The 18,594-nt window shown below is 42.0% G+C and overlaps 1 protein-coding gene across 1 annotated transcript in view; it reads left to right on the plus strand.

Annotated features, from left to right (window-relative positions):
* Nucleotides 1–18,594, plus strand: part of drosha (drosha ribonuclease III) — a 111,399-nt gene that overhangs the window by 11,428 nt on the left and 81,377 nt on the right. Inside the window, exons 10-15 of the mRNA XM_079260056.1 lie at nt 1,120–1,191; nt 1,539–1,620; nt 4,458–4,532; nt 5,540–5,709; nt 8,772–8,896; nt 12,525–12,624. Of these exons, the coding sequence (XP_079116182.1) occupies nt 1,120–1,191; nt 1,539–1,620; nt 4,458–4,532; nt 5,540–5,709; nt 8,772–8,896; nt 12,525–12,624 (624 nt within the window). The remainder of the gene's footprint in view (nt 1–1,119; nt 1,192–1,538; nt 1,621–4,457; nt 4,533–5,539; nt 5,710–8,771; nt 8,897–12,524; nt 12,625–18,594) is intronic.

The raw sequence follows: 18,594 nt of genomic DNA on the forward strand, positions 1-18,594 counted from the left end.
TATCAGTTAGCCATGTAGCCCAGTCCAGGTATCCATCCATGCTCTCATCTCTCTGTGAGTCAGAACTACCATCCGTTCTTTTACCTTCCTCTACACATACAGGCCATTATAGGAGGCTGTCCTCCTGCTGCACGTCTGTTTGGGCAAATTATATATAGTTTTTGTCAGTGTCTGAGTGAAAACTTCTCCTTTCGCTCCACTTTTCCTGGAAAATAACTTCAAACTGGCATTTGGCTTTAGGTTGACTTCTTTGTAGGCTGGACAAAGTGCTCCCCTCTCACTGTGTTGACCTTGTCACAGAGTCCTCTCCCTCCCTTTTGAAGGCCCATCAGTGGCTGTCAAACATTAGAGAGTTTACGATTTAAAAAGGACCCTCTTTCTTTCTGTAGCCATTGGAGCTGTGGCTGACTTTTATCCCGAGGAGGAGCTTTTAAAAGAGCAAGAAATCAACAGGGAATAACCAGCCTGTATTTAGAAAAATTTCCCCTGGTGTGTGTAAGTATATGCGTCTTTGCAGCATATTTGAATAGTAGAGTTCTCTGTCAATATCCGTCTAGCTGGAAAAAGAGCCCCGAGGATTAGGCGCGATGTGAACTGGATAATTTAGGCGACCCTTGTTTAAAAAAGCAGGGGTAAACTCTGTCGTGACAGTGTGGGGATTAGGTACCTGAGAGCGTGGAGATATTAGCCCCCCGCTAGTTAGACGCTGGGATGGGCAAGAATGAATGTGGGCTCCCAGGTTAATCTCTTAAAACAGACCCCGCGCTCTGACAACAAAGACCGTGTAACGAGAAAGATTAAACACAGAAGAGCTGGCTTATCTATTAAGCACGATTTGAGTTACTTAATTTGTAAGAGTCAGGTGAACTGCGCCTGTGTGTGTGTGTGTGTGTGTGTGTGTGTGTGTGTGTGTGAGTGAGATGGATTTTACACATTCTCCAATACACTTTCTGTACATTGAAATGGTCATGAGCTAGCTCTGCACCAAAAAGTAAAAAAAAAAAAAAGAAGAAGCTTTTAACGGGTTTCCTTGAAAAACTGTAACCTCTGCTGATCACTGTGGTAATGAGACGCTCTGTCCTTTCTTCTCCTTGTCCTCTGCTTCTTTCATCATTGCAGATTCCATTGTGCCGTGTGATCCGCTTCAACATAGATTACACCATTCACTTCATAGAGGAGATGGCACCGGAGGTCAGTAAAACACCGCTTTATCTCCTGCTCTCTTCTTTTTTTTTTTTTTTTTCTTCCCCTTCCTCACCCCCTCTTTGTTTTTATCTCGAACGGCTGAGTCTGAGCACAGCTGAGCCACATGTAACTCTCACACCTCGGTGCTCGGGTGAGTCAAGGTGCTAATCCTTTTAAAAGAGGGAAAAGGACTTCCTCTCGACCCGCTGGAGTTGATGGCATCGATAAGACGGCTTATACGATAAAGTTAGAAAGCTGGATTTACTTATCAGGCATATCTACATGAAGGTAGTGTGTGTCGGTGTGCTTTTGACTCGATGCCAACATGCCGTTGCTTTCTCTCTCATGTCCAGAACTACTGCATCCGAGGGCTGGAGCTGTTTGCCTCCTACTTGTTCCAGGATATTCTTGAACTGTATGACTGGAACCTGACAGGTATGATACTTTAATGAGGGGCTTATTAATGGAAGTTAGGAGGCACATTTGCACTAAACAGTATGAAAAGCTTTTTGGGGTTTTCCATCAGTTCTTTCAGTTTCGACCACCAAAGCTCTACTTTAAGTGCAGGAAAACTGGTATTACTGAGCAAAGAATCACACATGTTGGAGCACATTCAGGCCAGTAACACCTGAAGACTGCCGTTTTTTTAAAGTCCAGAGCTTGTGTAGCTTTTTGATCAGTTTAATAGGAAACAGAACAATTAAGAAAAAATTTAACTGAGCAACAATGTTGATGTGAAGTCGAAGCAGCAACAGCAGAAGAAAGTAACCTTAGCATTCCTGACATTTTCCAGCTTTCTAATCTTTTCTATCCCCAGTTATGCTGAACAGTGAGCCACATAGAGCTACAATCACAATCACCATTCGCAGCTACATTTTTTAAACCTTGTTTATTAATATTGTTGGTGCTTTTAAATAGAAAAAAAACTTTATGCACAAAAATACAGATTGGAAACAGTGTTTTTAATCTGTACTGATAAAATAAAGACACTGGTTTTCTGGGAAAATGACTCAAACACTAGAGTCTGGTGTTTCTTTGAAGATATAGCGTCTCCTTGCACCGTGGCCCTTCACAGAAATTCCGACCACTCAGAAAGGAGGATCAAACGTGGTGGAAGAGATGTTTAAAGTGATGCAATGATGTGGCTTCCATCCATCCATCCATCCATCCATCTTCTGCCGCTTATCCGGGGTCGGGTCGCGGGGGCAGCAGCCTAAGCAGGGAAGCCCAGACTTCCCTCTCCCCAGCCACATTTGCCAACTCTGCGGGGGGGATCCCGAGGCGTTCCCAGGCCAGCCGAGAGATATAATCCCTCCAGCGTGTCCTGGGTCTTCCCCGGGGTCTCCTCCCCGAGGGACGTGCCTGGAACACCTCACCAGGGAGGCGTCCAGGAGGCATCCTGACCAGATGCCCGAGCCACCTCAACTGGTTCCTCTCGATGCGGAGGAGCAGCGGCTCTACTCTGAGCCCCTCCCGGATGACTGAGCTCCTCACCCTATCTCTAAGGGAGAGCCCGGCCACCCTGCGGAGGAAACTCATTTCAGCCGCCTGTATACGAGATCTCGTTCTTTCAGTCACGACCCACAGCTCATGACCATAGGTGAGGGTAGGAACGTAGATCGACTGATAAATCGAGAGCTTCGCCTTCTGGCTCAGCTCCTTCTTCACCACGACAGACCGGCGCAGAGCCCGCATTACTGCAGACGCCGCACCGATCCGTCTGTCGATCTCACGCTTTTCTTCAACTTTCAAAGCAAATATTAGGATGAAAATCTGTTCCTAAACATGCATCTGTCTTTTAAAGGGCAAAAATAAACACCTGATAATCAGTCATTTGGAAGGTAATAATAGTTACTTGACTGCAGCAGAAGCAAAAGAAAAAAGTGACCTATGTTTTGTTGCCTTGGAAGTCCTGATGTGATGCGAGCAAGCCTGCTGTCACAGTACCTTTTAATTACTGCAGAGCAAGTAATTATCCAGAAAAGCAGAGGCAGCAAAAAGGTATATGCAAATATTAATTGCAAGCCACTTGCTGAGCCATCTGACCAACGGCCACTACAGCTTGCCATCCCATCACAGCTTTGTTTAGGGGATTTGTTTGATAACCCCTTATAGAAACACTGACATATGTAGTTACACAATTTAGAAGCTGTACTTCAGAGTCTAACTGCTTATGGCTGTTTTATAGGTTTTACTATGCTTAGGTAGAAGCCAAAGACCATGAGTTAGAAACAAACAGTATTTCTAAGTTTGATGTATGAAGATGATCTAATTAAAAGCTGGCAAAAACACTAAAACAGTTTGCAAAAACTAAAATTATGTGTTGCTTATCAGATCAACTGAATTGATCATGATCAGTGTGATGCTCTGTAACAGCCGGAGTTTTGTTTGTGAGGCATTCAGGCATGTTGACACAATGCCATGGAGGAAAGACATCAGCGGTAATCTCAGAGAAGCAAATGTTGCTACTCGTAAATATGGGAAAAGGTTGTAAGATCATTTCAGAACTTTTTAGTCTCCATCATTTGAGAGTGGAAAACATTCAAGACAGTTACCAGTCTTTGCAGGAGTGAACATCCCAGCAAGTTCAGCTGGAGACAAACTAATTTACCAAAAAGTTATTTGGCATGGTAAATGTTAAAAGTTATTGATAGAATTTGATAATAAAGGACTGAAGCAGTATAGACTGTTTGGACTTTGGGTTTTACAGGAGAAAACCTCTTAATTCTACAAAGAACCTTTTGACAGATGAGACCAGACGTTTGGCCATAATGCACGGCAGCACATTTGGAGAAAACCAGACACAGCATATCATCTCATACCAGCTGCCTAGCGCAGTTGATGATTTTGTCTTGTTTTGCAGCCACAGCACCTGGATACCTTGCAATCATTAAGTCAAACACAAATGTTAGAGACTATGTTAGACTTTGACACCTAATGTTTGCCTGGGTCATGCAACAGCACAGCAGAAAGCTATACTAAAAGCCACTGCTACTGAAGATGGTTCTGCAGGTTGTTGATTGACTCACTTTTAGACATTGCTTCTACATTTTATCTTATATTTAATCAGATAATGAAAGTGTGATATATGTTTGTACCCAATGCTGTGTTCACCTCATTTGAAGGCCTGGGAAAGACCTGTGCACTTTCTGTCTTTTATATCTGAGAACCTTTTTGGCTTCTTTTTTTCCATTTTCCATTAAAAAGATTTCACTGTAATAAAAATTCAAGTACAATCTGTGTGACATTTCTTCCTTTTCTTTGTCTTTCAGATCCTGACCCTGACGATGAGACCAGTGGATGTCAGCGGTTCCATTTCATGCCCCGTTTTGTCCGATTCTTACCTGGTAGGTGGAACAACCTGTACACAGCTTGTACATTATCCCCCTCTGATAAGCCCTTTTCTTAAGTTTAAAAGGAAACAACCAGAAGCACGTCTTAAGTTGGGTCTTCTGGATGATTTTTTCATATCCTGATGTTTGTTTGTTTTTTGTTTTTTTTTTAATTTTTCTGGGTTAAATGATGGGTGAACATGGAGTTTGAGCCTGCATGGAGTTCATCTTTGCAACACTTGATGGTGCTGGTGCACTGTGATGTTGCTTCAGTGTTTCTTATGGCTGACATGCCCACCTACCTTCCTTCCATCAACGAACAATTTCTCTCCCAGCTCTCCCAATTTAGTCAGCCCCAGACAGTTATCCGCTTCTTTTGTTTAAAAAAAAAAAAAAAAGAAAAAAAAAAGAAAAGTGCAAAAACAGTCCAATGTTTCTGATGTGATATGAAAACAGGAAGTGCGATAAGGGAACTATGGGGCTACACCGATGCATGATGGGGGGTTTGAAAGTTATTTGACTGAATGCTTCCAGGACCCAGAGGGCCGTGGGTTTTTCCAAGTCTCTCCAGCTGAACTCTCTTAAAATGGATGTCAATCAATTTTGCATGAGTTTCTATTAAGCTGAGTGCGAGAGACCAGGCTGATTGCAAGCTCATGCAGGGCTGTATTCCTCTCTGCACATGCATTTTGTCCGTGTCTGCTTCTTCTTGTTTTTGTAATACAGATCGGAATGTTTTTATAGGCGTGACATTATGTGAGTCCCCCAATTTCAACCTTGTTTTAGTGCCCGTGTTCAGCTGTGCGTGTCCTGAACAATGCGATTGTGATGCATTGTGACATTTCCACAGTTTGTAAGACTTGTTGAAAAACTGAGGTGGTAGAGATGAGACACGCTTGTTTAGGTAGGCGGGAGAAAAATCTCCAGTAGCATGTTTGACCTTGGTTGTATGGAAAACAAAACAATACATTACCAGAAAGATACATACATGTCTTCGTATATCTGTGTGTGTGAATGATGAGATGGTGGAAAGGAGGTGCTGTCGATGCATCAGGTGCTGCTCTACCTGCTACGCAGCAACAAACCCCTGGTCCCCGAGGAGGAGATCGCAGACATGCTACAATGGGAGCAGCTGGAGTGGCAGAAGTACGCAGAGGAGTGTAAGGGCATGATCGTCACCAACCCGGGCATGGTAAGGCCACCGCGGCTTCTTCTCTTGACGTTCGAAGGACGTTACGTTGCCCCAAACCCTGACACTGCAGGAACAAGGCTGTCCCTGTTATCATGTGACATGAGAAACCTCACCTATTATCCCCAAGGGCGTTTGGTGCCATCAGCACCACTGGGGCTGAAAGCTTTTATGTCACAATGAAGCCGGTTAACCTTCTTGTCTTGGCCCATATTTTAAAAGATGTACAGTAACTGTGTCTGGATAAAGGTGAGAATGTCTTTGCCAGCTAAGAGGTTGCAAATGGTCACATGGATGTGATTGTGTAATCTTTGGTGTAAATAAGTTACTTAGTTAAGTTCTCACACAGGCAGGACAGGATTGGTGCTGTTTAAGAATTCCAACGTAGACATTTGACAGTCCTCCATCCTTGCATAAAGGTCATGAACGAAACACATACAAATGTGTTATACCAACTTCCCATTAATGATCATTTTATTGGTTTGACGTCTGATGATACTGGTTATTTTAGTTGATTCAATTTGACAACAAGATCTCAACAACCCTGGTTGTTTTGTGATTCTTGGCTTGTTCTCTTCATGATGCTCCATACATTTCAAATAGGAGACAGATTTGGACTGCAGGCAAGGCAGTTATACTCACACACTGTGTGTGTATGAAGCCACGCTGTTGGAAACCATGTAGTCATGCTGAAATGACCAGGAGCCTTCCAAAAAAAAAAAAAAGGATGTTAGCAAACTGTATGTCTCTCCAAAATTCCAATTTCCATCCCTGTATTAATGGTACCGTCACACATTCATGCCGTGGGCACTGATGCACTCCTGTTCTACACTGGATGTTGTAAAAGCCAGCTGGGTGCAGGATGCAGTGGTGGACTGAGCTGAGCACAAATAGTTTTCTGAGGTACTCCTGAGTTTGTGTGGCTACATTGATCATGGTGACACGACAGTTTCTCATGCTGTGCTGCCTTAGGGCTCAAAAGTAACTCAGCCTTTGTCCTTAAACATCTCCATAACTTGTTAGATGTTACAAGTTAGATCCAAGAAGAGTAGAGCTCTTTCTCTTTTCATCAATTATTTTTGGAGTTTGTCAATGATCCATTGGTAATTTCACACAAAGTGATGATTAAACTTAACCCTGACATCCTTATCTCTCACCAGTGCATAGGTTTATTTCTCTAAAGGCTGGAAAGTTAGTTAGTTAAAATCGTTGTTTGTATAAAAGATGGACAGAGCCTCTGTGACGGCAGTAATAGTTTTGTAAAAGCAGAAATGAAGCTCATTGGGCAGTTCCCAACGTTACCATCATTTTCCACTGTGCTGCCGCTCCTGGAAAACTGTGGTTGTGCTAGACTCGCCTCCTTGCAGCTGGATATTGAGTACCTGTCAGTCAAAAGAGCACACCCCAATTATGCAGAATTTCAAGATTAAAGGGTTGAGTTATTAAAAAAAAAAAAAAAAAAAAGAGATAGCTCCCCTCACAGATGCTAGGAAGGTACAATTGACTTATTAAACCTTAAATGTTGTTTTGAACCAAGATGTAAACCTGATCATTTCTGCTGTAACATTAGTTTTTTATCATTTCTCAGTCTAAGGGCAATTGCTACCTTTTGGAGCCCCTTGTGTATCAGAGTTGATCTGCAATTTTTGCTATTTCTGCATGTACTTCACCTCTAACTGCCATTAGAGTTAACTATTGGACGTCTGTTAGATAAAAGTTTAAAAAAAACAAAACAAAAAAAAACTGTATGAAAGTTTGCACGTCTTTTTTTTATTTTATTATTTTAATGTGAAAATTATAATTAAATAAGATAAAAAGTCATAATTAATTTATTTTTGGAATAAAAATAAAACAATAAAACAATCATACTAAGATGAAATGATTACTATCACTATATCTAAAATAGACCAGAATCTGCCCATATTAACATTCAAACAGAAGAAAACAGATTATTTTTTTTATAATTTGACAAGTATTAACTTTTACTAATTTACATTAAATGAACTCTGAAATCTAACACAGGAGTGCATAAGAACAGGAACAACTTAGTCAATCTCCAACAGGCACAGACTGAAAAAGTCTGAGGGAAAAATAAAAGCAGAAAGAACTCATTAGATCCACAGTCATGCCTCAAAACAGAGATATGTGTTTAATAACCAATAAGCTAGGCTCTTAAGTTCAGCTTTTTTCCTCTGCCTGCTTGAGGCACAACTGTTGCATCTTCATTGCACCTGTCTGTAAGGTACTGTGGGGGTCAATGATGGTTCTCTTGAGACAGATGCTCATATCACTTCCTTGATCTTGCAACATCAACCTGCTGGGGCTTATTTGAAGCTCTCACGTGTTTTTCCACATGTCAAAGTCCCACACTACTCTAAATGAAAGTCAATTACTAATCAGACATGGCACACTTAAGTGATTATTCCACACAGCGACATGGTCCACTCATGAGCTCACAAATGTCATCACCCTCCAATCAGCTGTGGTGCATTAAAGTAAAGGTAAAAAAGAGCAGTGGACATTAAATGGCAAATGGCCAAGTACGTACCAATCAAACCTGATTGTTGTTTTAAAGCAAAAATCAAAGTTGGCTGGCGACCTCTTGCTCTCAAATCAGAGTTTGTATGCAGGCGGCGGTGATGAGCTAACGTGGCTAATATCAAGGTGAGCCCGAGCCTCGAGCCATCTGCCGTGCATATCAGCACGCCTTATGCTGCAGCCCTTTCCTCTGATCTCACAAAGTGCCTGACAGGCCAACTGTGATTTGGGAGCCAGCTGAGGACATGTTGCTTGTCAATCTCCTCCCTGATAAGAGCATCGGAAGTTAGCTTGCTATCCCTGACATCACTTTATCATTGTTGTGCTGAAATGCTACAAGCAAAATCTTGGCCTCATCTCATTAGATCCCTGTGACAGATGACCCTAGTGGCGTGGATTATTTATATCGCATGCTGGCAGCAGGTGATGGAGTGATGGCTGCCTTGTGGCTAAATATGTTTATACTGTAAGAAGATTCCTCACTGTCCCAACACTTTTTTTTTTTTTTTCCCCTTCTTTTCCCCCAGAAGCCCAGCTCAGTGCGCATCGACCAACTGGACAGGGAGCAGTTCAACCCAGAAGTCATCACCTTCCCTATCATCGTACATTTCGGAATCCGTCCTGCTCAGCTCAGTTACGCTGGAGACCCTCAGTAAGATCCCATGCACACACAACACCAAGCAACCATACAGTTTCCTCATCCGCTGTGTGCCATCTCCCTCCTTCTCACAACTCCTTATTCACTGCTGCTCTCCCGGGGAACCGTGACTGCCGAGCTTTTCGCGTTGACGTCAAAGAGGACGAGAGCGGCGTATGTCGAGGAGGAGGGGAGCTACACGGATAGTTGGATAAGGGAACAGAGGGATGAGAAAATGAGTGGCGTGACATTTTCACATGCGTCGTCACAGGTCCCAGGTTTCCGCAGGGCGCCTCGGCGACAGCGGGCGCTTGCAGCTCGTGTCTTGTGAATAGCAATGCAACATACGCGCCACGGGGCTGCAGCCGGGAATACCGTTTCTCAGCTTCTGCATAATTAACTGTAGCAGTATTAGACGATGGGAGCTACAGACTCTGAGGTGTTCAAACTGATGTGACAACACGACAGGCACCAATCAGAAAAATCAGTTTTCAGCGTTTATTTCAAATTTAAACTTGTTTAGTTTCAATTCAAATGTCTGGTCAGAATCGCAGCAGTGAGGAAGAAGCGCTGGCGAAAAAAATGGCAGGGATGAAGATGCCAGCAAGGAGGACGATGATTAGAAAATCCATTTAAGCAGAACTAGTTGTCTTCCCTCTTCCGACTAATGTCCCCTCTCCCCTGCTGCTACATTTTAGCCGCTCTTTCATCCCCGCACACCCCACCACCATGTCAAACTTCTCAAAACGGCAGACAACGACAAATTTATGGACGGACTGGGACATCATTAGCTTATGCAGAACTGAGTCGTAGAAGACCAGTGGAAGGGTTTTCCTATCGCTGCTAATGATGCGTGTAGCGAGGGCAGGAGTCGGTGTTGATTGTGGCAGCAGCAGTGTCACAGAATGAGAGGAGACACCGGCGGCATATATTAACTCAGGACACTGAAGAAGCTGTGTTGCCTTCTTCGCTTCACACTGCCCACCGGACACACACTCGCGGCTGACACTCGAGCTCCTCTGGCTCAATCACGACCACTGATGCAAGAAAGAGGACGTGTCAGAGGTCAGGGAAAAGCAAGGGGAAGGGAGCCGGATGGAAATGATGAAAGAAGGCACGAGTGACCACAGAAAATAAATGAAACATGAGAGAAATATGATTTATAAGGAGAGGAAAGTAAAGGATATGAAAGCTGTGGAGGAAAAAAAAAAAAAAAACAGCTGAAGATAAAGGACTGTCTGCTTTACATGTTGGTCTATTTTTCATCCTAAACCTGGCTTAAGTTTGAAAATGAATCCTGTCACATTCATGCCTCACTGACATGGCTGCAAGTTCTCTGCTCACTCATGAGCCTGAACCGATGGAAACCGAGCAGCTAATTTGCATACCTCGCTCTGATTGGGTCATTCTTTTCCTGACATTGCCAGTTTGCTAGCTCAGTGATTTGTTTCCATCATTTTTCTTGTCCAAATCCAGGTCGCTTGATTTAAGCTGTTTTTCTCCATTTTCCTCAATTATTATAAGGACACGAATAAAAAAAGAACAAAAAAAAAAACAGTTGAGTTTGGAGTAGAAATCTGAATGATTGGCTGCTGTCAGATTTTTAAATTCATGGAGTTAGATCTGTTGTCTTTGGGGTTGGAGCCTGTATTTATAAGCAGGCATGGTGTCAAATTTACAGTTGCAAAAATAAGCAAAAGTTGGTCATTATGGCTGAAAATGTGGTGAAAGAAACATGTTTGCAGTTTTATGTAAAATATCATGTCCACAACTATTGATGCGTTTTCTTATTAATCAATAAACACAGGTTTATTGCCATTACAGCTATGAGACAATTGCCAGCAACTTCTCTGGTAGTCTTTGGTTCACTGAGGTTTTAGGAACTTCATCTTTAAATCTCTGTTCGCTGTTTCTGAACCATTTTGGCTACACGGTCCAGATTGTCTTGTTTTGTTGGCCGAATGCTCCCCAAGGCAGCGAGCTTCTGCTGTCCGCCTGATGTTCTTTTTCTCCAGAGCCTGAATAGTTCTGTTTTTTCCCCAAACGATGTCATTCCCACTATGAGCTTAATCACGAGGATGGTGCCTTTTGGTTTTAATATTTTTCTATTTTGTCAGAAGCTTCAGTCCTGTGTCCAAACAAGTCCGTTTTTATTTAATCTGAACCTAGATTTGATGACCAAAACGTCTTTGCCCATGTCTGCTTTATAAAGGGCAACGTGAGCCTTGCAGTCCTGCTTGTTTGGCTGTGGACACCAGCTTTGTGACGTGTGTGTCGGAGCTTCTGCCTCGAGCTGTTAGTACCAGGAAAAGCTCAGATTCATCAGGTTGCTGCTGATCCTTAGAAAGTCTGCAGTGTGCAGAAAAATCTTGGCCTCGGGGGGGGTGTTGTACTTTCTAGCAAGGCGGTAATATAAAATATACAGCCAAAAGTGGTCAAGAAACAGTTCAGAGAAAACTATTTAAGTATTTTGTGAATGACTAATAAATGGTGTCATAGATGCCAACTCATCTGCACTGACATTTGCAGATCACCTTTGAGATTGATGATTAATCATCTAAAGCATCGTTGGTGCCATGGTGATTTAAGCTACTTTTTGCACAGCGCAACCCAAACAGTACTCTACTTTCCTTGATGGTTTAATATTGTATGTACAAAACTTTTAAATAACAGAGACTTGTGTTTGGATTACCAAAAATCTATCGCTTGAGATAAGAAACAGAGTGGGAGGGGGGCGAAGAGAGAGAAAGAGGCAGCATATGCTAATGAAAACTTGAGCAGGGAATGGTGAGAAGCACGGCGGTGCTACCCTGAGAGTACACGGTGAATCTGCGGAAAAGGTCATCGGAGCGGATTGGGGACGAGGGGGCCTCCCAGGCTGGATGGGCTTTCTCTCTTCCTGTCTCCATCTCTCTGTGGCAGAGGCTGCTTCAGTGCGGAGGTGGTGGTGAGCTGATAATCAGGGCAGTAAAGCCGTCTCATTCTCTCGTCTCAGTCTCTAATGAAGTCCCCGCCATTAAAGCTCTATAATTCTTCCTTTCCACAGTACACCCCCTTTCCTTTCCTTTCCTTTCCTTTCCTTTCCTTTCCTCTCAGCATCATCCTATCCCTGAAGCTCCACCACCTTGCCCCATCCATCCCACCAATCATAATTGAATAACTGCGGGTAAATGAGGAGAAAGTCTCCTGAATGGGAGCAGAACGGTCACTCGGCCCTCAGTGCATCAATCAGGAGGTTTGATTGAAAAGAGAGAGAGCTGGGGAGAGGGGAGGGGTTCGGATGGTGGCTACATGTCACCTTGCCGATAACTCCATGCCTCTTTTCAGATGCAAATGAGCGCAAAGACAATGAGCTTTTATGGAAAATGAGAAAAGAATGGCTCTAGAGTCGGGTTAAGGCAGCTCTTTATTTAAGAAAAAGCAAAAAACCTAAAAAGGGTGAAGTGTAAATTCTCAATGTGCGCATGAACCTCTGCTCAAAGTTCAGAGTGGACATGTTAAACAGAAATTCTCCTGCCGTCATACACAAGCAGTTCATGCAGGAATGGCTGCAGGCAACTGTTAAATAATGTTTAAAATCAAGCAAGCTTCAGATGAAATATTGATAATTTGGTGTAACGCTGTTATTATTTACTGTCGACAGATACCAGAAGCTGTGGAAGAGTTATGTGAAGCTACGCCACCTGCTGGCCAACAGCCCCAAGGTCAAGCAGATCGACAAGCAGAAGCTGACGCAGAGAGAGGTGAGTCGAAAAGAAAACAAAACCCACTGTGACATTCTCCTTTTTCACACCCATATATTACCATCCCCAGGTGGTTGGCACTTGTTTTGCTCTCGGTTTAAATATTTTGCAAGTTCAGGCCCCGCGGATATAAAAAGCTTCCACGGAGAAAATCTCCAAACTGAAAGAGATTCACAGCAGTTAATTTCAAAAGGCAAAACTGTTACGATCGCAATTATTCCCACTGTACACACTGATTCAGTCAGTTGTTGCCTGATAGTCATGAAAATGCCAAAGCATGCTAAAGCAGACCAGATTTCTGGATTTGTAGGTTTTTGCGAACTTCCATGTCATCACTTTTTATTTTATTTTAATGTCTCACCATAACAGAGGAATATTTGAATATTGCTTTTCAGACTTTGTCCCTGGAGATGTCTTCTTTTGTAATAGAGTAGCATGATTGCATTGTAAATTTGCTCTCATTGATTTTAGATGTCCAGCTGCCATCATGTTTGTCTTTTATCCACATTGATGCGTTTCTACAAATATTGAGAGCCTGTATTTTGACCATCATATGAAAGTTTTTCTTTCTCTCGTGCTCAACAAAAGCTAAAGCTTGTGACTTTATGATGCATTTACATTCTTTTTTATTAAAATTTGATTCAGTAATAGAGTAAAATTCAGCATCTACCTAATTTGTGTGCAGAGAGAAAGAATTGTAAAGTGGATAGGTCAACTGTTTACTGTCTGAATACTGGCAGCTAAATAAAAGAGGCTTCAACTATCCATCTGCATCGAAGCAAGTATTTAGTTGAAAGTCAAATAAAATCCCAATGAAAATTAAACGAGAATCACAGTGTTGTGCAATTAGTTCAAATATAGGTGGTTAGTGCCTTCTTTTTGATAGAAGTAAGTAGCTTTAAATTAATGTGCATTTTTACAACTATTTTCTCTTCTTATTTTTCTGCAAATGAAGACCATGGAATAGTGTGATGCCTTGTGAAAGGAATGGAAATGTCTGACATTTCATGAAAATTTAAACCTTTGTGAATGATTCAGAGAGAATGGCTTGGTCAGATAAAAGCATATCAAGGAAAGTCTCTGTCAGGCGAATGCATAATATTATGAATGCGGCTGTTAAAAAGCCACTGATGAGCAGGGAGCAGGTATTTGAAGCAGCCGGTGTCTGTGGAATTACAAGAACCCCTCCTTACAGGATACTCCAGAGGCTTGCAGTTGTGTATAAAGCTGTATTTTGGCCACCTTTAACCAATGCCTACAAAGAGAAACATTTGTATTGGCTCAGAAATGCATGGAGACTCATTTTCAACCGTTTTATTCATTGATGAATGCTGTGCTCCAATGGATGGTCCAGATGGACAGACTTCTTGTTGGTTGGTGAGGAGCCACCATGTCCAAACGAGGCTGTGACATCAGCAATGTGGTGCTGGAGTGGTGTTTATTGCTGGAATAATGGGAAGTGATGAGTAAGGTCACTTTAGGGTGTTTGAGGGTGTATAAATAAGCCCGGTTAAGTCTTTAATCATTTGGAACACACTATATCAGGGGTCTCCCAACTCTGGTTCTTGTGAGCTCCTATCCTGCAGGATTTAGTGTTTCCCTGGTACAACCCACATGATTCAAATGAACAGGTTCTCCAGCAGCTTGTTGTCATCTTGCTGACCTGTCTGTTAAAAAGCCACAGGTATGGGTCAGGTGTGTCACAGCCAGGATACACGCAGAATGGATTTGGAGACCCCTGCACTATGTATTAAGAAGGGTGGGCAACTCTAGTCCTCGAGGGCCAAAGTCCTCTGAGTGTTTGGAGTTTCCCTGCTGCAACACACCTAACACGCATCACACTTAATTAGCAGACTGGTGCAGACCTTGACATTATTCATTCATTCATTTTCTGAACCCGCTTAATACAAGTAAGGGTCGCGGGGGAGCTCGAGCCTATCCCAGCAGCCTTTGGGCGAGAGGCAGGGTACACCCTGGACAGGTCGCCAGTCCATCGCAGGGCGATCATGACATGAAACTCTGCTAATTACGTCCACCAAGACGGTTATGTTTTCGTTGGAGTTTGTTTGTCTGTTGGCAACATTACTCAAAAAGTTATCGATGGATTTTGATGAAATCTTCAGGATCTTCGTGAAATCTTCACGAGGAACAAATGATTCCCTTTTGGTGGCAATCCGTAAGAGATCCTGGATTCTGGATCACTTTGAAGTTATGTTGGGTGTTGATCACAATATGCTTGGCGGAGGTCTGCGCTCCATGTAACATGCAACATGTCTCATGTCTGAGACATATTGCAGCAGGGAAATTGGTAACACTTGCAGGACTGCGGCCATTGAGAACCGGAATTGCCTATCCATTTATTAAGGTGTTAGGAATTTAAGGAAAGAACAAATATGATTTGTGGAATTAAAAAATATGTGTCTGATGTTTATCACATATGCTGCTGCACTTTTTACATGGATGTTCGTCATTCCGTCTTAGTACCGGCTAGGGGTGGGAAAATCGAATCGAAAAATCGGAAATTTTTCAATTTTAAAATCGATCTTTTTTGTTGTTGTTGTTGAAAAATCGATTTTTTTTTTTCAAATAAATAAATTTAATCCACTATAAAATTTTTGTCATTTTTATAGTTTTTATTAATCTTTTTCCTTGTCTTCATAGCAGCTGAATGATGAGTTGGCTCATGTGTGTTTTTTTTCCTCATTGAAATGAAAAAAAAAATGACGTGCAAAAAAAAAAAAGTTTTATACATTTTTTTTTGCTTTTAATCTACAAAAATCAGCAATATCAGAGAATTGTGAGAATTGCAATTTTAATCGAATCAGCACCTAAAAAATCGGAATTGAATTGAATCGGGGCAAAAGCGTATTGTCACAGCCCTGGTACCGGCAGTCAGTAGGTAGAGGAAACAGGTAATGTAATTTTTGCCAACCTCTTAACTCTTGGTGCTGGCAGAAGAGTTGAGACATTTGTGGCTTACCTGTATCCTTTTAACTTTACCTTTACAAACTTGCATGTATAATACGTCACATTGGAATCCTTCCTCTGCTGAACTTTGCAGAATCTAAAGCGCGCCCAAATAATTGCCCTCTCTAAACTAACAGACTCTAAATCCATCTGAAATCATCAGTACTGCAACCTGAAGAGCTGTGCAGCCTATACATAAAATACAAGCTCTTCTGCAGGTTATGAAGTCATTTGAGTCAAGATCATCCTTTTACCTGACTATTGTTTTATCACAAATATGAAAATGTGAACCCGTCCTTAAATGCATAATTTAGATGAATTTACAGCTGAGATAAGACGGCGGTAAATGCTCTCCCGAGTTGGTTGTGAAGGTCAGACCACCACCAGGGAGCAGGAATGGAAAAGGTTTAGATTTGGTGAAGTAATGACCGTGTAGCCACAGGGAATCCCAGAGTAACAGTGCTCTGTGTGTGGCCTGAAGAAGCTGAGAACAAGCGCTTCTGCTGCTCTCTGTCTCTCCTGCAGAAAGTGCTGGAGCGTCTCTACTGTACATATAACCTCCCCCACTCTCTCATAGGCTTTGAGTACGCTGCAGATCCAGTCTCCTCCTTTTGGACTGATACACTGTGAACCAATAATGAGCCAGAACTCCGCTCAATTAGTTTGTTTCCCAGGTAGCTCTACAAAGTTCTCCGGCTAACAGGCCCTGACAATCCCACTGTCAACCTGCACCAGAGCAATTAGCGAACCCAAACACATGCACACACACACACACACACACACACACCGGGGCCCATCAGACTCCACCAGAAGCATTATCCATGTCAGTGTCTCTTCACTGCAGTGGCAGTGTGGCATCGCTACTTACTCAATGCCAGAGGGAACAATGAGGCTTCTTCTGTAAGTGGTCTTTCCCTGAAAGACAAAAAAAAAGAAATATCTGGCATTTTCTGCTGTTTTAAATCAGCCTGTTAGGGTTGTTCAAAGCAGCATTGTGCTTCTCGCACCCACTCTTTGATACGTCGGCACTCTCTGTGAAGTCCACGGAGCCCCAGGGAGGTCAAAAGTGTGCACCTCGATGCGAGCCAGCCTTCGCACTGAGGCAAGCACCTCAGCACCAGTTTGTAGATCTCATGCTGAGAGCGTGAAGGGTTGTGTGTGGGTGAATGTGGTGTGGCAGCAATGGAGATGTCTGCGTGTCTTGCACAGATGGATTTTGTTTGAGACTCTCTGCCAAGCAGCTGACTTGGCGTCATGCTGTCATCAGAAAATACTCATCTTCTTTTTATCCTTTATGCTGAGACTTCAGTGGTTGTTTGCAATAAGATCAGTGGTTTCTGATCATCCTTTTATGATATAGTTCCCATATTGACAATTAAAAAACATCTTGTGTGACTGAAAGTTAAACACAGCAATGCTGCTTTACAGCTGAATAGTATTTCTAATTTGAAGAAGTCCTCAGTCCTCAGTAATGTTGCTATTTATCCTAAAGTGTTCACTACCAGCTTAGCATGTGGATTTGGGGATTTGCTGCGATTGGTCCTTTGCAGATTTGGCTGCACTCAATTAAGCTGTATGAGGAGCATCTTCGACAAGCAGTTTTCAACTCATTTTGCAGATTAAACATGTATTCATTCACAGTGTTGTAATTGTCTTCAATCAGGGACTTTAGTTGCTTGCAGGTCATGTTGTCAAAACTCTGAAGCACACTCAAAGCAAAGAAGTCAGTTTCAATATCATCAAATATGGATCAGTTTGACTTCCAGTTACATTGGTGTGTAAATCTTAGTGAGAAAGTTGATTTAGTACGTTTTTAGTTGGAATAGCATCTGCTCAGGAGGAAGACCCCTCTGACCATGCCACACATCTGTATTTACTGTTATCCTTGGAAGACATACCTTCATAAAACTGGAGCTGAAACTCCAAACACTGCATACATACATAACATAATGATCCCACGGCAAAGTGTGTTCAGTCAGAGGCTTCTTCAGTGCCTTCAGGCCATCCTTCCCACAGCAATGAAAGTTTTATTTATGTCTTCATTTTTTTTCAATGATTACTTATAACCTTTGATGTCTGTTTATGCAGCAGAATTATATTTATTTTTCTAAAACATAAAGTATAATTTTATTTCAGGTCAGTTTAGCCTCATAAATATTGTGGTTTTGTAACGAAGAAACACTAAAGAGCCCATAACAGATGCGCAAAATTGAACACTTCTAAAATTTTAAAAGTTTGTATTGCATCATAAATATATCAATGATTTGTTTGAATCACAGCCTCATGAGCGATTTAAATACACAGATATGACAAATAGAGCTTGGCTGTCGTATCAACGCCAGAAGACAGATGGCAATCAAAACAAATTGAAAAATAAACTTTTGAAAAATTGATTTTTTGTGAATTTTTTTTTTCTAAATAAAAAACCTTAATGAATAACAAACTTTTTTCTCTTGTTTACAAAACAAAAACAGGGAATAACAGGCTTTTTTGTGCCGTTGTGGTCGTAGCACTGCAGCCTCGCAACCAGAAGGTTGCTGGTTCAATCCTTAGCTGAGAGGGGATTTGAACAGTGGCCTCTGTCCTCCCATCACTGCATTCTAGCTTGTTTTTGAAATGCTTTCATTTGTTTCAAGTCCTTTTATAGTCTGTGTCATTTTCTCCATCCGAACTGCTGGACCCAGATGTTGCATTTTTCTTTCTAAGTTCAGCGTTTTTGCAGCTGCATCTCCAAACTTCAGATAATTTGCCAACACAAATTAGGCGTAGTCCTTCATTTGCTGATTTCAAAAGTAATGTAAAAACACAGTTTTGCTGCCTGGCGTCTAACACAGTATGAAATGTTGACTTTTTTCTACTCCTTTTTTTTGTATTATTTCTTCTTTTCTTCTTATGCATTTCTTCATATTTTCTCCTTGGCCAGTGTGTCTTTTATGTGTTTATCGTGCAGCGCTTTGGTCAGCCTTGCTATTGCTTTAAAGTACTTTCTAAATAGATCTTTAA

Source organism: Telmatherina bonti (genome assembly GCF_933228915.1).
Source record: "Telmatherina bonti genome assembly, chromosome: 20".
NCBI classification, from domain to species: Eukaryota; Metazoa; Chordata; class Actinopteri; order Atheriniformes; family Telmatherinidae; genus Telmatherina; species Telmatherina bonti.